This window comes from Lagopus muta, chromosome 1 (genome assembly GCF_023343835.1).
Source record: "Lagopus muta isolate bLagMut1 chromosome 1, bLagMut1 primary, whole genome shotgun sequence".
Taxonomy (NCBI): Eukaryota; Metazoa; Chordata; class Aves; order Galliformes; family Phasianidae; genus Lagopus; species Lagopus muta.
In genome coordinates, this window is record NC_064433.1 from 94761408 (window position 1) to 94786146 (window position 24739).

At 36.2% G+C, this 24739-nt stretch overlaps 1 protein-coding gene across 3 annotated transcripts in view; it reads left to right on the forward strand.

Moving 5' to 3' along the window:
* The window catches only part of GBE1 (1,4-alpha-glucan branching enzyme 1), a 152786-nt gene that overhangs the window by 26218 nt on the left and 101829 nt on the right, over positions 1 to 24739 (forward strand). For all 3 annotated transcript variants that reach the window (XM_048933938.1, XM_048933939.1, XM_048933940.1), the window contains exons 2-3: positions 9195 to 9364; positions 13594 to 13709. In XM_048933938.1, coding sequence (XP_048789895.1) covers positions 9195 to 9364; positions 13594 to 13709 — 286 coding nt within the window. The remainder of the gene's footprint in view (positions 1 to 9194; positions 9365 to 13593; positions 13710 to 24739) is intronic.

Genomic DNA, 24739 nt, shown 5'->3' on the forward strand with positions numbered 1-24739 from the left:
TACCTCAAATTGTTTTGCTTCTCTATTAAGATGGCATCCAAAGTTTTACAGTAGAATTTTTTTTGGAGCATAATTTATGCATAATTAAGATTACTTTGCAGAGATAGTGAGATGATGACTATGAAATGGAGAAATCTGATAACTGAAGTGTTTAACTGCCAACTATTTAGATGTGTAAAACAAAATAAAGAACACTATTGCTAAATTTATACTTTTTCATTTGTATGTAAAGTCGCAGAATTGTGCTTTTAGACAGTAATTGCAAACTAGTGTTTCTTCAGACTGTTCCTTCGTGATGGGGAAGTTGGTTTCCGTGCTTTGGCATATACAGAGTATGCACAGCCGTTTTGTTCCAAAAAGATGTAATGCTGTTAGTATCTTGAAGGAGGCTGTCATTTGGGAGTGTCTTTAAATTTTTAAACAAAAAATTGTATAATTTTAATCTCTAAAAATGTAAAATAGCTTACTCATAGGAAGTGTTAATGCTGAAGTATTTCTATGCTTTTCTCTCTCACTCAAATTGATGTCTTTAACTAATTCTCTAGACTTCCCACTTCCTCCTTCTAAACATTAGTGTTTTGCTATACTTACTTTGAGATGCGTCCAGGTGTTTCTAATTCGACTGAAGGGGGTGAGATCAACATGTGAGATTTAGGTAAGGAAACCTCTAAATATTGTGATGAACGGTGTTCTTACAAGTGGATTGGTTTAGGTAATTCAGAGGAGCAATTATTATTAAATGATTGCATTAAGTTTGGATTTGATACACTTTGTAATTGCTCTTGCATTTGGTTCTGAATCAAGCAATCTATATATTTGTTATGGGACATTTGTCAACTGTATTCTTACTGTGCAGAAAGCTCTGTGCCTGAATATGTCAGCAAATAATCTTGCAAAATACTGCTGAAATTTGTCTTTATTAAATTTCTAGTTTATTAGTCTTCACATTTGTGAGAAACAGCAGCTGCTGATAAGATGCCAAGAAAGCCTTTATAGTTGCTCTTTATTTTCTGATAATTTTTATAGTTTGTGCTCATGAAACAGGCTGCATAGTGTTGTTAGACCTCGACTTGCAAATCACTGCATTATATTTTGAAAAAAGCTTATGCTTCATCAGTTATTTTGTCGGGTATGAATAAGTTTTAATAGAGCAAATATTACTCATTAATTATCCCAAGCAGGTATCTTCCTAATGTTTAAGATACTGCATTTAGTTTGACACAAAGCTGTGCTATCTCCTTATATTGAAGTAATGGGACATCCAAGGTGAGTTGGGATTTTGTATCCCTTTACTCACTATGGAAGATGCCTGAGAATTTTGACTGAATTAAGGTGTAGTGGAATTTTTTCTGCTTCTTTAACTTTTTTTTTCTATTTCCATTTCTTATGTAGCTTCCAGTATTACAGTCTCATTCTATCTGGAGAGATGTAGCACAGACACTTAAGTTAGTTAATTATTCGTTATTTGCATACTAGATAAAAAAAAAAAAATAGAAAAAAGCTGCTTTTGAAACTTTCTTTTTTGAGAGGAGGAACCAGATCTTGAATTTTGAGCACTCCCTTAGTGGTAGGAATAGTAACAAATGTTTTAACTGTGTAAGTTTCCTATTGGAATACCTGTATATCCAAATTACTTGTGTGACACCTACTATAAACTGATTATCATTGGACAATCTGTGAAATCTTCCATTTTTAGCTGAAAATAGATGTTACATTGCTTTGAGATTTTTTTGAGATAAAGAGGCAAAGTATTTGTATAATGAAGATTTTTAATAATTATTGCTGGAGTCTGATTTAGCCACCCACAGACAGTGATCATGATTTCAGAAACAAAATCTTTGCTTGTAACGCTTAGAAAAACAAAATGAAATGACAGACTTTGTCTCTTTAAAGGTCACCCATTGGTATCTTGTAATTTTAAAGCGTACACTCCTGGAATTCTTTGGACGCTTCAAGGGTTACATGATGTTCAACTGTAAATGAATACACTTAACATTTAAATGGGTTAACCATATCTTTCTCTTTAGATAGTGCAAGTCAGTCATCTAAAACTATGAAGTTGATCTAGGTTACAGTGCAGTTAATTTTTTTTGTCCTGAAATAGCAGTACTTACCTGCTGGAGAGCAGCCCTGAGGAGAAGGATTTGGAAATGGCAGTTGATGAAAGACTCAGTGTGAGCCGTCAGTTTGTGTTTGCAGCCCAGGAGGCTAAGTGTATCCTGGATTGCATCCAGAGAAGTGTGATCAGCAGGTCAAGGGAGGTGATTTTGCTCTTGCGAGACCCCACCTGGTGGAGTACTGTGTCTGTTTCTGGGGGCCCCCAACACAAGCTGACACTGAGCTGTTGGAGCAGGTCTGGAGGAGGACCACAAAGATGAGCAGAGGGCTGGAGCACTTCTCCTATGATGACAGGCTGAAAGTGCTGGAGTTCTTCAGCCAAGAGAAGAGAAAGCTGTAAGGTGACCTGATAGTGGCCTTCAAGTATCTGAAGGGGGCCTACTGGAAAGCTGGGGAGGGACTTTTTAATAAGGGCATGCATCAACAGGATGAGGGGAAATGGTTTTAAACTAGAAGAGGGTAGACTTAGATTAGATGTTAGGAGGAAATTCTTTACTGTGAGGATGGTGAGATGCTGGAACAGGTTGCCCAGTGAAGTTGTGAATATCTGCTCCTTGGAAGCATTCAAGACCAGGCTGGATAGGGCTTTGAGCTAACTGGTCTAGCAGGAGGTTCCTGCCTATGGTAGGGGAATTGGAACTAGGTGATCTTATAGGTCCCAACCCAAACCATTCCATGATTCTATGAGTCTTATACTATGATTAGATGAAAGAAAGATGAGTAAGAGGAGGTGGAGAATAAAATTAAATAAAATACTTCTGTTTTGATATCCTTTCACTAGTGACCAAAACTGCCAAAGAAAGAAAAGGGAATTTGTTTTTGCCACGCTCTGCAAGTTGTGCTCAATTTCTTGTACTGCAGAAATCTCATTTGGGAAGAATTTTCTGTCTTTCTCCTGTCTTCTTTCAGGCTATTCCCTTACAGGAAGCTAAATGAGGACAGTGTATGAGAATAAATTATTGATTAAATGAGAAATTGAGATGTGGGGACTCAGTAATCATAGCAATAGCTATCTGCATGGACTTTACTGTTGTTGAAAGTGTAACTACATCTGCAAATTAATAGCAGCAATATTGGAAAAAGTAATCTGTAAATAGCCATGTTCTTTATTTTGAAGTATTTAGAGATGTTGAATCTATATTTCTGGCTTCCACTTTCATCTTTTCATTCCTTTTTTCTTCTGTGAAATGGTAGGGGGCGTAGAAGGAATAAAGATGGACACTATTAGTGGTGATTGTTTTGTGATCATGTTCAATATTCCCACATGTTCCTCCTTTGACTACTTGGAAAATGTTTAATTCTACTCCAGCTTTCCAGGAACACATAGTGAGAATGCACAGCTGCTTTTGTATAGAATTTTGTGACCGAAGTGTTAACACCACATCTTCAGATACAGAGTTCCTCTTCTTACATGGCTATCAAGATGTTTTATTTTTTTATTTTAAGAAGCTGTTGCTGTATAAATATTCAGTGTGGGCGCTTTAAATGATACCTGTCACTGCTAGTAGATGATAGCATTGAAAAATTTTGGACATCAATATCTTAAAGATGGGCTGTCTGTGATAACAGAAGGGAACTGTAGCTCCTAAGCCTTTTTTGATATATCAGTCAAAACCAGATATTAATCCTTTCTGTTGTTCTCACTGTAGTAATCTATTTGAGCTAAAATAAACTTTTCTTCAATTCCTCGTTTGCCAATTTTTGAAGTGTCTTCATTTAAATAAGCCTTTAAGAATGATGAGTTTTAATCATCCTATAGAGGGGTGATCTGTAAATGGTATGATGTTGGTGAAAGTGTGGTACAGTGACAGTTTGGACTTTCCTGTTTGTTGGAAGCTTTGAAATAAGACCCAGCATTCCTCACAGAGGTTTCAGGAATAAGTTTATGAACAGGATAAATGAATAAATGACATCTCAAAACAAACTGGTTCTGTTTTCTTTTTTGTTTTTTACTTCCATAAGGTTTATTGTTTTAAAGGAGAGGACAAAAACCGAATAATTACCCAAACATTCTACTCTATTTCTATCTTTCAGTCCTTCCAATATGTAATGGTTTTATGATTTTTTGGTTATCGGCATTCCACATCATAGCGTCATGTAGTGCACTGGGAATTACTGTTAATGCTCCAGTTCCAGGTACCTGTCCCGGAAGGGAAGAACTACAGAAGACTGTTAGCTCTGCTGCTATCACTTCTGCTCGGGGGAGTAGATAGAAGTCTTTGGTAGGTCATCTGACATTTCTTTTTTTCAATCATCAGGCCTCTCCTCACTGCTGCTCATCTCAGCTGCACGCATCTCCTCAGCATTAGTGTAAGGCCTATAGCTTTCAGATACTCTTTCTAATTGTATTTGATATTAGTTTCAGTTTTAATTATATTGTATTATAGTGTATTATCTTGCATTCTGATACCATTTTTAGTAAATTAGTCTGTTTCTTCTCAGATTGTTGCTGCTGGTTTTTGATTATTCAGGGTCCCCTGTTTCCCCTTTCTAGAGGTGCGGATCTGCAGATTCCTCTGCCCTGCTAGTCACAGGCCAAACCAGCCTGTAAACTGTTGACGCAATACCTACATTAGAAGAAAGGAAAAGAAATATAACAGACTGAAGTATTTGAGAGTTTTTTCTTTCCTTTTGGCTCTACTTTTATTTTTAACACTGACATTCCTGCAAGTGTTGGTGTTTGTGTTTTTTTTTTTTTTTTTTTTTTTTTTTTTTTTTTTTTGTTGGAAAATGAGAGGATTTGGTTACAGAGAACAACTTACTGCGTGTTTTCTTTCATATCCTTTCCCCTTTGGTGTCTGCAGAATTGGGCTATCCATATGGATGCCAGATATCATCATCAAAGCCTCTCCTATTTACTTTCATGTTTTGAATAAATTTGCATTAATATTGGGCCAATATTGTGGAAATAAATTATGGCACAAAAACTAATGTGGACAAAAAAAAAATCTAAAAATGAACAGCTACTGAAATGTGAACATCATAAGCAGAAGAGGGATGAAAGTGATTAATGTAAGTGTTGACACCACAGGTCTTAAAATAGGCTGATTGACTGCTCTATAAACTGCAATAATTATGACTTCCTAAAAAGGTGCAAGAGTGGGCATAAAAATGTTCTGAAATTATGCAGCCATATTAGAGTGCAGCACCATGGTGATTAAATGAGGATATTATGTATGCTGCCAAGACCTCTTTGGTTATATTAGTTTCTATTTAGATTCCTATGAGACCTAGGAAATTCAGTGTAAATACAAAGATTTAAAATTTTATAATACAAAGTGGCTAGAGGGGAGTAGAAACCTCCAATTGTTTTAAAAATTAGAGGTCTGAGGGCTTTATGTGGAGACGTAATTCATTATTATGACTTGCCGTCAAACTTCAGTGTTCTGCCAAAAGTGATATTTCACTGAGACAGTTTAGTTTGGGAAGGAGGAAACTTAAATTTTATTTATTTATTTTGCCATAAAGAAATTACTATTTTAAATGTCTTTTTTCTCATTTTTAATGGGATTAGCTAGATGACTTAAGTCAGTGATGATAGGAATTGAGGTATCACAGTTACAAAATAACTAGTACATTTATTTCTTTGAGGAAGAGTTGTCTAGCTTTGCATTGAACTGATAGGCTTTGAGAAGCTGTTTTTTAACATCTACATACTTCCACTACGTAAGTAGTTGAAAGGCAAAACATTTGAGTCTTTTGAAATGATAGCTGCTTGCATGAAATAGAACTCTTTAAAATGGCCTGAGTTAATACCATCTTTAAAATTTTCATTCATCTTTATTCTCTATGAAACTGTGTTACTGGCAAGGCACCTACTTTCTGGATAGTCACTGTGCAATATCATATTTTCAGGTTTTAAAATCTGTGCCAATTCTTACATTCCCATTGTATGGTTCCAAACAAGGCTGCATATAAAGCATAGGAATCAAAGCAACAGAGTTTTACGATTCATGAATATAACAGCAACAGATTTTTGTGACACTGTTCCAAGTTATGTTTATGGTTACCCATACTTCACTGTGAGATACCAGAGGAGAAAAGAAAGAGTGCTGGTGTGAAAGTGCTAGTCTGCTACCAAATGTATTTCATGTTGGTTGTATGTGTAGTAATGCCCAGTCTGAATCTGTTTCCATTAAGTCTGGAGAAAAACACTGAATTTTTGATATTTTTAGCTTAAAACTCATTGGCCTCTTAATGGAGATGAGTTGAAAGGATGTGGGATTTGAATTGAAAAAGCCTTTGGTGTGGTCCTATGATCCCATCATAGTACATGAGCTTGCTTTTTCTTAAGAATTCCTGGAGCAAGAAATGCACCACAGCAGTCCTGGTCAGCTGTACTTGGCGTGTTTGTCATCCCCGATCCTGTAGTAAAGGAGCTAGCATACATCTTCCACTTACCTCTGACCAGAGCCCTGGAAAATATGTGGATCTTCTTGTAACTTTTTTTTTTCCTTTTCTCTTTAATTTTTGTCACAAAGGTAACAGTTGTACTTTTCGAAGTATCACAATGTTGAAATCATACTTAAGTATACCTCTTCAGTGTCAACTTCAATATAAGGAAGTAGAAAAATCTGATGAGACTTTGCAGTTGCTCGTGAAGGCATAAAGAAAAGTTTAAGAGGTGGAATGCAGAACTTGGCTTCTAATCCTGGCTTCTATCTTTGAATGCTGCTGGCAATTCCTGTCACATGTCCGGAATTTTGCAAGATTCTCTCACCTTCAGATTGTTCCCTGTTAACAGTCTGGTTGTAGTCTGTATAGCTACATATGTCATATAAATTTGTGTGCATGTTTGCCAGTGGTAACATGTAATATTCAGAGGAGATTGCTAAATGTGATGATCAGACAGATATCCACCTCTTTTTAACGCTTGTGTGCCATGAATGAACATATCAGCCTTTGGAATGGTTCAAACAAAAAGGTTTTCCTGTCATTTTCTTTGTGTGATTCTGGGCTTTCAGTCTGAAAGATGAAAATGTTTCAGTGATGTAGAAATGAAAGAAGATTCTGTGAAAGCAAAACCTTAAGGTTGCTACACCTGGATTACAGGAACACTCTTAAATGAATCCTCTCCTTTATAGCAGATAGAGAAATACACTTCTGTTCTGATTTACAGGATCTTCAAGGGAAGGTAACTTTGTTTTGTGGCCAGATGTATTTTGTCTCCTGAGATGAGTTTTTCAGAATAGTTCACAGCACAAGTAATTGATCCATTTTGAAAGCCTGTGGCTTTTTCATGAACATCAAACAAACCATAGTCCTATATTTGATCGCTTCAGGAGGTCACTGACAGAATTAAAACTGAATGCTTTCTGGAATATCGTGTAAAACAAACACAGAGGGCACTAGTTGTTCCAATTTTCATAATTTCTATAACGATGGCACAGCAGTTGTCTGAATGAACTTTCTCTGTCACAAGCACTTTACTCTTGTATAATGACTATATTTAAAGTGTAGCTTTAAATAAAACAAAAAACTATATTCCTTCCCCAAACTGAGCAAATTAGAATACATTTACTGTTCAAATAGAACCTTTCAGTAGGGAACAATGTTTCTGTTACCAAATGCTATATGGTGAGCTTCTGAGCCTGTTTTAATTGCTTGTTCTGTTTCTGTATTTAACTTTCATTTTATTTATTGATATAAATATTTCTGATTGCAATTGTTTAAAATTCCATTGACTGGATGTGTATATATAGGTTATACACTTATACAAAGTGTAAATGAAATTGATTACCAGAGTAGTTTTTTGCAGTGTGTTTCTGAGGATTAGATTCATGAGTAAATTTAAAGGAATGGTGCAGGTAGATGGGCAACATGTTATAAATGTTTTTTTCTGTAGTGAATCCTGAGGCATCTTTTTAATCTTGCTGTTTTTAAATGTGAACATTGTAATACGAACCTGCTGGGAGATTAACCTTGAAAGTGGTCATAGTACTCAAAATTAATATGTTATTCTGTTTAACCAGTAAATTGACATTTTGATCCCTTACTTTGAACTAATGAAGACCAATTCTGAAACAAAACTTTAAAACAAATCTGAGAGTAGTGCACCAGACCTAATGTTACAGGCAGAGTAACTCTTTTCTTTTTTCTTCTAAACCAACGAAGCGTAATATTGTAATATTGTTAGCTTTTTTTTAATGTTTATTTTTCCTTTTTCAAAATACAGTAAGTGTAATGAGGCAGACAAGTTGGTTTTGCTTCAGTTCTTTCCAGTTTTTATACATTTCAGAAGCCTCCTTTCCATTTATGAAGAACACTGGTACATGTCTAAATTGCAAATAAAATAACCTTGCAGATAGCATTAATAAAATTCTCAATTGAAGTTCTTCAGCCATGCCTCTTCACATAGTAGCTCACACTTGGGGAAGCAAATCTAACACTCTTTTTTGTGTACTATCTGGCTATAGCGTGTCTGGCTATAGTGTGTCTCTGAATTGCTGGGAATGTCTGACAGGAGAACTCCAAGCTGTTAATATCAAACTTTACATTAGAGGCTTATTGCATTTCTAGCCCTAACAGGGGTAAGTATGGAAGTAATTATTTTGTATTGTCCTCTAAAGTTTGACTGTAAGTAAATGTATATACTTCTCACCAACTAGTTCCAGTGGCAGAGGACTACGTAGTTTTGCTGATGATCTTTCTAGATAAATTGTTTAAGCAGTGCCAGACTATTTCCTCCATGCTTGCTATTTGCTGTATTGCAGATTTTTCAGTATTCAGAGTTTGTCTATTAAAATTGGTCATAATAGATGTACCAGGCCTATGGAATTATCCCTATGATGTCCTTGCTCAGTATTAATAAGATAGATGAAAATGTATTAAGCTGTTCAGAGTATGAATTTCTCCTGTTGTGTTGCAACACCGGGATTTTTGAACTGCCAATCAGGAACTGTAGACTCCTTAGAGTCTTAGACTTTAAGTGCAAGGACTTCATGTGAAGTGGAGAAAACAGAAGTGGAAACTGCAACTTTTTTCTGGATTGCAACTATAAAAAATTGTGGTTTGATAATTTATTTTCTATTTCTGTAAAGAGAAATGTCTCAGTTATTCTTTTTTTTTTTTTAAAGGTATGCTCTGTTCTACAAACGTTTGAAGGGCATTGATGACAATGAAGGAGGTCTTAATAAATTTTCAAAAAGTTACAAATCTTTTGGAGTTAACCAATTTGTGGATGGTGGTGTATATTGCAAAGAGTGGGCACCAGGTGCAGAAGCAGTGTTTCTCACAGGTGATTTCAGTAAGTATTTCAGGAACATTTCCTCTCCCTTACACTGTGTTTTAGATCAATATCCTTTTCACTTAAAAACAGTGCTGTGGCAAACATTCAATTCTAATAGCAAAAATACATATGATGTGTTGCTAGTATAGTGGCATTTAGTAACTTAATCTTCTGTATTAGAATAACCTAATAATGTGTTTCCATTGAATTCAGTATTATGTATCAGAATTATGTATTTCTATTTTTATGTCCATAAAATGACTTCTCTAAAGACTCTAGCCTGATCACGGTGCAGCATTAGTTGAATATACCTAAACTACTTGATAACCTTTCTGAAGATATACAGTTAGGCTTTTGTAGTGTTGTGTGAAGGGAGGGAGAAAATAACAGGTGAAATAACCTGATTTATCTTCTCTACTAATCTAACAGCAGTGTTACCCAAGAGCCAAGGCTTTTTGTGATTCTAACTAATCATGAGAGTGTAGAAACAAATGCTGCTTCAAAATGGTAATATCAAATCCTAATTGAACGTGCTCATGAAAAAGTACTATTCTCTTCTGGGAAAAGAAGGGATAGTGTTGGCAGAACAGGAAGGTGGCAGGATCACAGTGGAGGAACTGTATTGCTTAGTTTGAGAACTGGGAAGACATTGATTTACTTACGTAGAGCTTGAGACAAAATCATAAATTTGCTTGTTTGTCAGAAGGCTAGCCATGCTTAGGTCATGTTATGCAAACTCTTAAATACAAGTCAGGTGCATTTTTGCTCTTAAATCCTGCAATACTAGTTCAACTCTCTAATTTTTTTTTTGTATGCCTATATAACTTTAAAATGGTAAGACTCTTTACCTACACTGTTAACTGTAGTATCTGGTGGTAGAGCAGTTAAGCCTTTGTACTAAAATGTGCACTGTTAGAAAGAAATTTAAGTAGATTACCCTCACAGTACTTTTTAGATATGTTTGAGATTTTTTTTTCAGTATTTCATAGTTCCCAGACATCAGGCCTAAACTGTATCTATTTTAATTGTCACTTTTTTTTTTAGTTTAAGAACTTGATTAAAGGGTCTGTGTCTGCTATTTACTCTTACAATCTGAGCACGTAGACAGTGATTACTTTTAGGAAATCTTTAATGCAGAAGATGAACAGAAAGGTTTGTGTAACAGCACTTTCAGCTGTGGTCCCATTTGATACAATTTGACCTAACATATGACAGGGTAGCTTTCCTTCAAACAGTCCCTGTCTTTAAATTTGAATAGATGTTGATAAAATAGGTTGATACATCATGTGAATTTTAATACAAAAATCAGATGCATCTTTTGATTCCAAAACTCAGTAACAACTCATGGCTATAGTTCACCTCCTGCTAGATTACAGTGGTGCTAGCTGTTAATAGTGACTGTAAGGCGGCTGCATGAGGAAATTTTAAAAGCTAAACTTTACATTTATAAACACACACGATTCTCCTTTTCTCTTTCCTGCTTGCAATCTTGCACCATCAGCTACATCTTAGGCCTCTTCTTTGTAATGGGCTAAATTAAACAATGTAATCTAAGATTAGCTGTTTTGAAAACAGACTTAATGAAATTAATACCTAAGATTTTAAAATGAGGGTATATATTGTAAACTGTCTTGGAGTAGAGTTTGCAGGGAAGTACATGTATTGGTACTGGGAAGACAGTTAAAAAACAAAGCAACAACAATAAGCTCACAAGAACAAACCTATTTCATTTAAAAAATATTTCATGTAGTACATCATATGAAGCAGAATTTTAGGAATGAGAACTTAAAATAGTTGTATCTGTGTTAATGAAATGTGGCAGTAAGAAGTCAAAAGATTAAAAAAGTTCACTTTAATGTGGAAAAAAATGCATTTGTCCTATATATCATATTCATCATCAGTCGTAGTAAAGTATTCATTCCCAAAGGGAAGATAATGTACTCAAAAAGCCTAGAGGAATGGGAGATTGTCATTCAATTCAGATGATTTGGCTTTAATAATATTCTGATGAGAAATTGGGTTGCAAAACCCTAAGATTTAGAGTCAGGTTGCTATAGGTGCATTTAATTAAAACTGAATCCCTTTAACCTTTCTTCAAGTTTTCAAACAGGTTAAAGTTTCAAACTAAATTTATGATCATATTGTATTTAAATTGAATATCAGGTTTTCTGTTAATAAGATTTTTTTTTTAAAAAAAAAAAAGCTCAGGTTCATAAAGAGGAAAGAGTAATTGAACTACTGGAGGGAGAATGGGTTGAATTGTTACAAGGAAGCAAACCAAACTTAAAATAGCAGCTCTTCAGTTTTAAACTGAAATTTAATGATATGTGATTTAAAAACAAGGCAATTCATGACTTGCTTTCAGTTTTGCTGTGGTTAAATGGATAATGGTGTTTTCTCATAATAGCTTACTTCCTTAAGTATTATCTGTGGATCTCTTAGGTGTTTGGTTGAAAGACAGGAAAAAACAAATGAAAGAAAAAAACAAAAACGAAACACCACAAGTATTAATTCCCACTACTTAACCTTTTAAGTTAATTATATTCAAGGACAGAAAACAAGTAAAAATTGATAGTGCAGACAATAAGAACTTTGATATTAAGAACTTTTAGCTCAAAGTATGAATATGTGAGTTTTTTGGGTTTTTTTAATCTCCTTCTTTGACATTTGTATGGACTGAGATAGTCCATAAGGAGGTACTTCTAGTGTTATATCTCCTGCAAAAAGGCGGAATGGCACACATCTGTATTCAAACTGAAGAATGAAAAACATGAATTTCGGTTAATCCTTGTATTTTCAGAGCTATGTACAGTGAAATGTTGAATCATGTTAGATATCAAGTGTTACTCTATTTTTTTTTAATAAGTATTCAAGTAACTTATTCTTCAGCATCTACTACTGCACACTAAGAAGAAGAAGAAAAACAAACAAACAAAAAAACGAAAAAAAAAACCACCACAAACCGAACAAAAAACAATGGAAAACCTAACAAAAATAAGCAATCAAAACCTGTAGACAAGTAGGCTAGTAGTTTCAAAGTAGTGTAAATAGCTGCTGCCCATGGAGCAAGGCTGTAAGTTTTGCTGTCATGTCTACTTTTTCTCTAATTACTTTCAACCACTAATATGTTTAGTAGAAGTATTTATCAGCTGTTAGTGTATATACTTAGTCTTATATATAATTAATATACATAGGAGCTTGCAGAAGACTGCTTATGCTTCTGTACTTGAGGTGAAAACCACCTGTCATTTTACTGTAGGAAATATAGAAATAGATCATCAAGAAGGAAATTGTGGTGCAGTTCAGTTTTCTGTTCAGTTAACTGAAACCAGTTAACAAGACTGGTTTCTTGTTAACATGAGATTTGCTGTTACTGTGGGCTATGTGAGGTGGACAAGTTTCAAGGCAAAAATAAGAAGTCATTTTGAAACTTGGCTTAGCATTTTCTTCTAGTTCAGAAATAGTTACATTGCCTTTTGCTAGTCAGTTCAGAAGCTGTATATTTGGTTGCATTCATAAGAACTAACCTTGAACATCTTTAGAAATGCACACGATTTTCTTGGCAGGCATTTATTCAGTTAAGCATGTCATCATGACTAACCTCACACCTCTCCAGAGTTCAGTGACTCAAAACAGTATGAAGAATCTTGAATTATATTGAAGAATCTTGAATTATATAATCTAAGCTTGGTTCAGTAAATGTGTTTTGTTTTTGTGTTTCTTTTAATGAAAAGGGAACCCTCTTCAGGATTTGATTAATTATAACCGTGGCATTTCAGGCTAACATTCTTAGCTGTTACAAAGCATTTAGTTTTAAGTGGTTTTGTGGTTATTGCTACCAGGTTTGTCAGCTGCTTCCTTCCTCATTCTCCTCATTTATATACTTTGTGTTATTAAGGACATCAGTTAGTCAAAACAGAAGCAACTATAAGTATGCGTGTCCGTATCCAGAGTTGGTTTAGGTATATGGTTTATGGAGATGGCTTTTATTTTGTCCAAGAATATTTTTTTTCCCTTTTCTGTAATCAGAAATTGTCGAAGTAGAATTGGAGTATGGTTTCCCAGTGAACATCATATTGAACCTCTCCTAAAGGAAGTGCGCAGTAGTAGCTGATTTAAAAGTATTTGTTTATATATCGCTGAAAATCAAATGTATTCTGAAAAAGATTGAAAATACTGTTATGACTTTGAATTTTAATAGGGCATATTTTAAGATAAATACACTTAATTCTATGTTCCTTTTACAGATGGCTGGAATCCATTTTCTCATCCATATAAGAAAATGGATTATGGGAAATGGGAGTTGTTCATTCCACCTGGACAAGATGGTTTTTCTCCTGTGCCCCATGGATCAAAGCTAAAGGTCCTAGTTCAAACCTTTTTCTTTTCAATTCTTGTGACATTTCTTACTCATTTTGTCCTGTTTGTTTTCTCCTAAATATCTTGTGGTTGTTACAAGAAACAAAATCAATTTATCTTCTTGTGCAAGTGACCCTAAATGGTGAAAGAGTAATGTCTAGTTTTCTTTGTCTATATTTTGTGCAACTACTTAGTATTCTATTCAAATCTTAGCACCCTGGTGGCAAGTGCTATGCTTTTAACTATAACTTTTCAAGTGTTCTGTTTGTATGTAGTATATCTAGCCTTTTAAAACTTAACTCTTAACGCTTAGTAATTAAGAATATTGATCCGTAGCTTAAGGAATTTGAGCTAAACACAGAATGATGGAAAGCTTATCACCAGTTGTATTTCATGAGCATGAAGTCCTGACTTTCAGAAATTAACTGAATGTTTCTTCGAGCTGTCAAATACCACAATTTTTATGCCTCGTGTCATTATATGCACAGCAATACCTATCACTGGATGTGGTTATTTATACATGAATACTGATTTCCCTCACTGTGATATACTTCTGAAAATTTGGCTGTTGCAATTTGAGCTTGTGTTCTAAAGATGTCAAATGATAACAGGGGTCAGCAATGAGTAATTAAGGAAAGAAATATATGAAATCATATATAAGAGAACTAATCAACTGGGAGTGCTTGTATAATACATATACTACAGTCTCAGGGCTCCCATCAACAAAATTAGCACATTTAAAAAAAAAAAATCCATTAAAAATCTGATCTTAATGAAATGGAATCTGCCAAAGCAAAGAATACGTACTGGAAATGTTTGCTCAATATATGTACTTAATGCTGTGTTTATTATGGCTTAGAAAATTGTCTCAGTAATAAATATGAATGAATTGAAATTTAGGATTAGTCATTCAGGGGTGTGAGAAAGCTGATTTTATTTTGCAGAGCAGGGGAGAAAACTTTTCTCTGCAACAAAAATGTGGTGATTAAACAATAATTTACGACACTAGAGAATGGTTACTGATATTTTCTATAATTTAGATATAAATAGGTTGTTTTCTAATTGCTGCTATACTGCCTTTTATTTATGTTGCATTATCAAAATTAGTGTGCTCAGCTACTATAGAATGTTCTATGCTCAGTGTAGAGATAAAAGGTGAGAACGGTAAGTGTTGATAACTATTAGCAAATAATGTGTATTCCAAAGAATGCTTGGCAAAATTGAGTTGTGTCTTTGTATAATCATGGTCATATTTCCTACTTTTAAACAGCAGATCTGTACAGTACTTACTCTCTTTCCATTTGCCATCTGTAAGGCATAGACAATATTGCTCATAATTGGTTTAATGTACAGAATTTTGGGTTACCCAGGATGACTGTTAATATCAGTCATGTTATTCATTGTAGTTCTGTAGTTGCTCTGAGCCTTCTGAAGAGGCTGGCAGAACAGAATGTGGGTTTGATTTCTTTTTTTTTTTTTTTTTTTTTTTACTCCTCCCCCTTGTCTTTAATTGTGCTTTTGTGCAGTTTCTCTAAACAAGGACATAAGGACATGCAGTTATCACTGACACTCAAAATGTTTAATTACCAAAGAGATCCATTAAGGTATACTGTTGTTATTCTGTCTGCTCCTGAGTCTGTTTAGCTTTTGAATGCATACATCCTGATGTGAATCAAATTTTGGTATCTTTGCACTTAACATACAAGTACATGTAGTTATACTGATAATTTCACCCACACAATATTCATTCAAACATCTTATGTAACTTTTCTGATAATATTTCATGATTATTTTTTGTGTTATTGGTGCTTATGAATCTAACACATCATTAATATTCCCTTTCTGTGCATTTATGTATCATAAAGTAATGCGTGAAAAAAATCCCTCAGTTAAGGTAAGGTGATTCTGAGATGGCTTACCTGTCACAAAATCTGAAGCGAGGTTGGAATATTCCATGTGCTAAGAGTGTACATTATCTTCATGTTATGGGTCATCTTTTTGTCTGCTATCACTCCAGTAACAGATTCATAGAACTGCTGCTCTTTTATTAGCAGCTTAATTAGCCATTCATGGATTTGTTTGTTTTGGGGATCGTTAAAATTGTGTAGCAGAACAATGTTTTGCAGTTCTTCATTCATGTAAAAGCTAAGAATATTGCATTTTATGTAGATAGAAATTATGCAGATTGCAGAGGTAACGTTTACAGACACAGGCAGTGTTGTCTGTGTATAATATACTAGCAAGAAAAAAAGTTGTTGTTGGGGTGTGTGTGTGTATTTATATTGCATTACTGTAAAAAGCGTAAGGGCATCATAAGTTTTTAGAACTTATTTTGCTAGTATTAATGTTTAAATATTTAAAGTAGTCAGTTCCAGACATTCACATACAGATTTGAGTAATCTGCTAGGAGGAAAACAGTTCTTCCAGAAAGTCCTTATCTTTAGCTTCTCTCTATACTATTTTTGTATTGAGTTCTACACAGGTGAATGCCAAGTTCTGGAATTGTGACAAGGTCATTTCTTTTAAATAAGTAATTTCTGTACCCGAATGGAAATGGATGCAGTGTGGCTGGTGACACTAATTTAGACCAGGTCACAAAATATTTTTATAGGAAAATAAATAAAGAACAGAGGTCAAACATTTTCTTGTTCAGTATAGTAGACCATCTACTGCAGCTCTTCAGGCAGCCTTCTCATAACCAAAGAAAGACGTTAGAGAAGGTGAGTTCAAAAAAAAAAAAAAAACACCACAACAACCAATAGCCTTACATTTTAGTATGCTTTTTACACGTGTGTGTGTGTGTGTGTGTGAAGGAATAGATGCTTATAGCAGTTAGGCACCTTCTTTTTTCTTTGAAAATAACAAAGTATTTTTTTGTTGTTGTTACTTGGTGATAATACCACTAGGTATTTCCAAAGCTCCTCCTAGGTCCATGAGGGAACTTATAAAGAGTTACTTTGTGAACAAATATGGTTGCTGTTTTGTTATGAGTGCTTTTTATTTTCAGATAGATGACCCCCTCCTTGTGAGGAGGGGGTGAGTGTTATCTACTTTCATTGTCAGAAATGACTCAATTTTTCTTTCATTGACAGTGTTCCCAATTTCTTTTTCATAGTATATAAGCAAGCTATTAGAAGAATTCAGATGGATAGGCTTCCTTAGGAAGTCTTGTTGTGATGGACGTGCAGGAATTTGTGTTCCACGTCATTGTTTTTGCTTGTTATTTGTATATCATAGAATCTTCAAATTGCTCAGGTTGGAAAAGACCTTGAAGATCAAGTCCAATAACAATCCTCCGCTAAATCATGTCCCTAAGCACCACAATCAAGATGGTTTTTAAACCATCCCACATTCAGGGATGGTGACTCCACCACCTCCCTGGGGAGCCTATTTCAGTACTTAACAACCTTTTCTGTAAACTAGTGTTTTCTGATATCCAACCTAAACTTACCCTGGCACATCTTGATGCCATTTCCCCCCATCCTGTCACCAGTGAGAAGAGACCACCACCACCCTTGCTGTAAGCATCTTTCAGGTATTTGAAGAGAACAGTAAGGTCTTCCCTCAGCCTCCTTTTCCCCAGACTAAACAGCCCCAGTTCCTTCAGTCTCTCCTCACAGGCCATATTCTCCAAGCCCTTCACAAGCCTTGTTGTCCTTCTTTGGACCTGCTCCAGCACCTCAATGTCCGTCCTTTCTGTCCTGAGGTGCCCAAAACTGAACACAGTACTTGAGGTGGAGCCTCACCAGTGCTGAGTAGAGGAGCAGGATTGCTTCCCTAGTCCTGCTCACCATACTATTCCTGATAGAAGCCAGGATGCCATTGGCCTTGGCCACCTGAACACGCTGCTGGCTCATATTCAGCCTATTGCCCATCAGTACACCAGGGTTCTTTTCCATCAGGCAGCTTTCCAGCCACTCCTCCCCAAGCCTGTAGGGCTGCCTGGGGTTGTTGTAGCCAAAATGCAGGGCCTGACACTTGGCCCTACTGGAACTCATACAGTTAACCTTAGCCCATTGATCCAGTCCCTCTGTAGTGCCTTTTTCTTTTTTCCCCTCAGGCAGATCAACACTCCCTCCGTAACTTGGTGGAGTATTGTATCTGCTGAAAGTACCTGTAAATTCAGTTTTTATTGTAGCAGTCTCTAATTTTGAAATAGTGCCAGTGAAGCTCAGGTCTGGTGATAACACCATTAAAAATTGAAATCTTATTATCTGTGTTGGAGAACTTGTTTAATGTTCTTCATAGGAATACAAAAGATCAAAACAGAAAACGAAGAACAACTGGAAAATAGAAGCTAATAAAAATTCAAATCTAGAGAAAATTACCTTCCAAATTCATGACTAACAATCAAATTCTAAAACATTTTGACACAAATAATAAAGCATAGTAAATATAAAATATTGGCAATTACAATTGTGGACTATCTGCTGCTTCAGAATGTTGGATAGAAAATAATTTCTAATTTGACATTGGTGTAAGATGAACTGTAAAATTTTTCTTCTGTGTGCTTGAGAAATTAAATAGTACTAAAATAATAATTGTTAAACTTTCAAGTAGCAACAGTTGACTGTGATTTTTTGAAGTGATATTGTTAACCTTATAAGTTTATCTGGTGCTTTATCTGACAACATGTTGAGTAGGTGCTTGAAATAAAAACACTGTGTACATCCAGATCTTATTCATATCTTAATGAAATTTAGCTCCATGTAATTGATTTAGGTTTATTCCTCTTAACTTATGCAGGCAAGTGTTAGGATGTCTTCAGAGTGTAACTTTCCAATGGTATGGTAAAGATTAGGAAAATTGTCTGAAAAACTTCAGGGATGACTGCATTCATTGGTTTTGTGTAGTCTTCTTGAGGCTATATAAATTAACTACCACTGGGTAGCTTTCTTAGATAGCTTTTATGTAATTGCATGTGGATAGATGACAGTAAGAAAAAAGTATATCCAAAATACAAAATTGAGGCTGGCACCATGGCTAATAAGTCATAATTTCTTATTCTGTACAAAAATACCATCTCTCCTGGTTTTGGATAGTTTTCTAGATGAAATATATAATGCTTTTTAACATTGAGTGCAAAAGCAGAACTGCTTTACATTGCAGTGCTTTAACACACACTAACCACATTTAAAGTACCTAAAAGTACATTTTTGTACCTATGAGATTCTGGGGAAAGGAAAATTGGTTGGAAAGAAAAACTTCATATTTACAATTTTTTACCACTCTATCTAGTAACTCATAGAGGTGCATGCTCTGTGTTGAGCATGAAAACCTTGAAAAAGAATCAAATGTGGTGAGCAAGTAGGTTAATCAGTGTCAGGGAACCACTGTCGGTAAAATTCATCAAGTGTAATTACTGACAATAATGAAATAGATGATGTTGCAGCTGACCTTACTGATCAGGAAGTCCAGTAGCATAGTATAAGACAGGTTTCAAGTTCAAGTCTCATGTGTTTCAAGTAGGCTGCAGTCAAAGTGTGAAAGCATTTTTAATGTGAACATGAAAGAATAGTAGAAGTGAATAAATGAGATAACAGATTTGTAGCTAGGTTGCTAGGTATAGAAGTGTTAGGGATGTAGTGGCTTTTTCCTTTAAATGTAAGATGTAAATGGATTACATGTAGTCAGACAACAGTCTACATACAAAGGGAGCCCAGATACCCCTAGCTGAGGTAATTCCATAAGTTTTCTGAAGAAGCGTTCCTTGCTTTCTCATACATACAAATCTAATATTTCCTGCTTCCACCTCAGCTGTATGTGGGGAAAATATTCTTGCTCATAGTCTAAGTGCAATGTCACTTTAAATTTCATGTCTTCAAGTGAGTGAGAGGAGTAAAACCTCAGCTCTGCTAAGTTGAACAGTGATTGGGATGAGTGTCTTGAAGCATCATGCTGCGTCATTTGTGTGCAGCAAGGAGCAGACATAGTGTCACTGGCATTTTGAACTATAGGGAACAGGACTGGGGTAGCATATCTATGTCCATATCATTTCTATAATGAGGTACATTCAGTACCTCAGTGGAGCTAAATGGGGAAGTAAAGCCTTAGCGTATGGCACTGCCTTTTGTTTCATTGCATGATTGTTAGCAAGTTATTGTCAAATTCGCTGTTAACTACAGATTAAATTTACTGGCAGGAAGAGTTGTTTTCTCAGTGGGACAAAAATGGTCTCTTACTTTGTTTATCAAATCCAAATAGGCAACGTGCAACTACTCATGGGCACATAGAAGTTGTAGCAGCCATAAATCATTGTGATACAGTGGACTGTTGCTCTTCAGAGCCTTTTAGAGACTTAGGTTGTGTTTTTTTTGTTTTTTTTTTTTTTTTGTTTTTTTTCCGGATTGAGCCCAGCACTTGAGAATGTTTTTGTTCAGTTATTTTGGCAGGCTGAGCTCTCCTGTGACTTGGTGACTGCACAATTCCTTGGTAGGAGGTTTTGCCATTTAAAAAATTGTTTCCTTTTAGTTTAGCCATACAAAAGATGAATTGTTTCAATTGATAATGGGTATGCTCTAGAGCAAAATGTAATTATTATTTTTATTTTTTTTTTAGGGGAAAGAATTCAAAGCTTCTTAAAAAGAAGTCTTCAAATAAGAATTTGGAGCCTGAGGGTCCAGTTTAAGTCTACACATATGACTATGCTCTGAGTTTTTTTTGGTTTGTTTTTAGGATAGAGTCACTAATAGGTTAAAGCTGTTAACCTATGTTAACCTGTTAACTATGATGTGACTACTGGTAATTTAGAAATTCTAGTTCTCAGCTGTATTTCTCTATAATATTGTTAAGAGAAAATTGTAGGCAGAGGATGAAGTGGAGGATAAACTCTTCTAATGGAACTATTCCATGTGGTTCCATATGGTTGATGCTCAAGTCCTGTCTTGGAATCTCTGTAGGTAACACAGGAATTGGTAGAAGTAGACTTTTTTCTGAGGCATTATAATGAAACATTAATGGTATTCTCTTTTAGGTTATCAAAAAGTAGCTAAACTAATGCAGCTAACAATGTATAGAGAGACTTCCAGGGGAGCTTATCCCTGGAAGATGACATCATAATGCAGAAAACACATCAGGATGGTGGAGTGGCATGGATGGTTTGAATTTTTCTCCGTATTATCTACCAAAGAGGCTGTGGCCAAATGTGATCAAGACTGTTACTGTGGAGAAAAATAACAAGAAGAGAGATGGACAGTGAAAGGGCCATTGCCAGAAGCTACCTCAGTCATCTGTAAAACACTGTGGATGTGTCACAGGAAACTGCTATTTCATCTAAAAGCATTTCTTCATTGCTTTGAAAGAACTGTGAATGTGAGCACCAAAAAAAGAAGCAGCAATGCCACAGCCACCCAGTCACAAGGTTCATTATGCATCAGTTATCCTTTACGCAAATGCTTTAGAGTAGAGGGTATGTCATAGTGCTTTAATATGCCAATTATGTACTTCAGTAGCTTGTTTTCTACTTGACGTGGCTTAAAACAACTCTAATAAGTTGCACTTATTGTGTGTAATCTGCTTTCTAACTATGATTGCTTTTCAAATCATGCTGTCCCAAGCCTCTTAATTATTTAATACATATGAATGTTTTTATATAGTGTATAGAAAAGTTTTATATTTTTTAATCTTCATCACTGTTGTTATGGTAACGTGATTCAGGTTAAGTCTCAGTGAGAAAAAATATTTATTGATTTACATTTTTAGAGATTCCAGTTTTACTTTTATTGACTTGGCTTTTGAAAGAGTTTTTCAAAATCTGGATTCTAGATTCTAGTTTGAATGATGTCCTGAAAGGTAAATACATGGTGTTCTCTTTTTTATGAAGTATTCTAATTGTCTGTAAATACCTAATAGCTATTAGCTACACAAAATATGGCACTATTAGCTTATTGTATTTTCCTATAGTAGCCCATGAATTTTTAGAGTAGTTGATGGTTAAGTGAAGCGGTGTCTGTAGACTGGTGCCTGTTGAAATATACTGGGCATATTTCCATGTTATAGTGCTTTCGTTATTAATAGTTCTCCTGTTGTTCGCTTGATTTTGATGGTCATATGTTATTTGTATCTCTATCTATATGGAAGTTTTTGTAATAGTAGGCTACTGTATCTGTCTCTTGAATTATACTGTATCCAAATAGATACTGTATTTATTTTCTGTACATTTTTGTTAGTATACATGTCTAAGTGAAGCAGGGAAATGGAGGGGGGGAAAAAAAGAACAATTTTCTTTTTTAATTTGTTCTAGTAAACTAGTTAAACACGTTTTTAGATTCTTCATTGAAATAGAAATACTTGCTTAATTCACAAATGGAGTTATATCTCCCTCTTTTGGAAAGTCTGAGCATGGCTTAACTTTGGAGTTAGGCTTAACTTTGGAGTTAGACTTTTTTCCTTCTTTCATTTATTATTGATTTTATTTATTTATTTTAATTTTGCACAGTGAGAGGGATGAAAGGGAAAATTCTGAATATCCCTGATAAGTTTAGAGTCTGGTGTGATTGAGTATTCTCAGACAAATGATCTGCACGGAAAATTTCACCCCCACTCCCCCCAGTGACTTCTGAATCAAAGATACTACTTCACAGAATTATTGTTAAACATAAAATCACCTGAGAAGTATTCAAGTGTGTCCAATAACTAGACAGCATTTTTTTTTCAATATCTGAAATAGAGGCTTGACCACTTGGCGACTCTTTATTTATTTTTCTAAAGCAGGCAGCTTTGTCTTGACTAATTTTGATTTGATAGTAAGTTGAAAAGGGTAGACCTTGAGTAATGTGACTAGAGCATTCCGTTACTTTTTGTTTCCATTTTAGCTGACTTGCAATTTATGAAGAACAACCTGACAGACAATAAATACTTTTATGTGTTTTCTGAAACATCTTTTCAGAGTCTACACTGAATTAGCTTTTTAACAAATAGCATAGAATCCTTAGAGTCTAACTCCCCTGCAATGAACAGGGACATCCACAAATATATCAGGTTGCCCAGGGCCTTGCACTGAAAGTTTCCAGAGACAGGGCATCAAGCACATAACTGGGCAACCTGTCTCTGCTAGAATCTACACCCTTCTTTCCTGTAGCTCCCTTTTAGATATTGAAAGATCACTGTTAGATCATCTCACAGCCTTCTCTTCTCCAGGCTGAAGAGTATTGGCTCTTTAGCCTGTCTTCATAGGAGGGCAGTTCCATTCTATGGATCATTTTTTTTGGCCTTCCTCTGGACGCACTCCAATAGGTTCATGTCCCTCTTATACTGAAGACTCCACAGCTGGATGCAGTAATCCAGGTGAGGCCTTAGGAGCACAGAATAGAGGGGCAGGATCACCTCCCTCAATCTGCTGGTCATGCTTCTTTTGATGCAGCCCAGGATACAGTTGGTTTTCTGGGTTGTGAGGGCACACTGCTGGCTCGTGACCAGTTTGCCATTCACCAGTGCCTTCAGGTCTTTTTTGACAGGACTGCTCTCAATTGTTTTATTCCCCAGTTTGTAATGGTAATGGGAGGTGACCCAGGTACAATACTTTGCACTTGGATTTGTTGAACTTCATGAGGTTCACCTGGGCCCCCTGCTCAAGCCTGCATAGGTCCCTTTGGATGTCATCTTGTTCCTCTAGTGTGTCAACTGCACCCCACAGCTTGGCATCATCAGCAAAATTGCTGAGGATGCACTCGACCCCACTGCCCCACTATTGATGTCATTGATGAAGATATTAAAGAATATTGTCCCCAGCACTGGCCCGTGGGGGGATACTGCTTGTCACAATAGCAATCTAAACATTGAGCCTTTGACTATTGCTCTCTGGACTTAATCCTGCAGCCAGTTCTTTATCCATCCAACAGTCCACCCATCATTATTTTCTAATTTGGAGAGAAAGTTGTGGGATACTATGTCAAAGGTTCTACAGGAGTCCAGATAGATGACATTGTCCACTGCATCAGTGGACACCATCATAGAAGGCCACTAGGCTAGGTTGATCATGCAGGATTTGCCCTTGGTGAAGCCATGCCGGTTTTCCCATCTCACCTCCCTGCTTTCTGTAGGCCTTAGCACAGCTTTCAGGAAGATCTGTTTCATTATCTTCCCTGGCATAGAGATGAGACAATCAGGTTTGGTAGTTCCCAGGGTTATTTTTTTACCCTTTTTAAAAATGAGTATGATGTTACCTTTTTTCCAGTCACCAGGGACTTCATCTGATTGCCATGATGGGGACCTGGGCGTCCTGGTGGATGGAAAACTTAACATGAGCCAGCAGTGTGCTCTTGCAGCTTGGAAAGCAAATAAATGGTATCCTGGGCTCCATCAGAAGAGGGGTGTTGGACAGCAGGGACAGGGTGGTGATTGTCCTTCTCTGCTCTTGTGTGGCCCATCTGGAGTACAGTGTCCAGGTCTGGAGGCCCCCAGTACAAGAAAGAAAGGGAGCTGTTGGAGAGGGTCCAGAGGAGAGCCACAAAGATGATCAGGGGACTGGAGCACCTCCCCTACAAAGACAGGTTGAGGGAGCTGGGCTTCTTCAGCCTGAAGAGAAGGCTGCAGGGTGACCTCATTGCAGCCTTTCAGTACCTAAAGGGAGCCTACAAACAGGAGAGGAATCAACTCTTTGAGAGGGTAGATAACGGCAGGACAAGGGGAAATGGTTTTAAGTTGAGGGAGGAAAGATTTAGGTTAGATGTCAGGAGGAATTTCTTTACAGAGAGAGTAGTGAAGTGCTGGAACAGGCTGCCCAGGAAGGTTGTGGATGCCCCATCCTTAGAGGCGTTCAAGGACAGATCGGATGGGGCCCTGGGCAGCCTGGTCTAGTATTAAATGTGGAGGTTGGTGGCCCCTGCCTGTGGCAGGGGGGCTGGAGATTCATGATCCTTGAGGTCCCTTCCAACCCAGGCCATTCGGTGATGACTATTTAAATGCCATCAGGAGGGGCTTGGCAACCACATCAGCCAAGTCCATTAGGCCTCTGGGATGCATCTCATTGGGATTCATAGACTTGTGGATCTTCAAGTTCCTTCCCCAAGCAAAAAAGTACCTCAATCTTCTCCT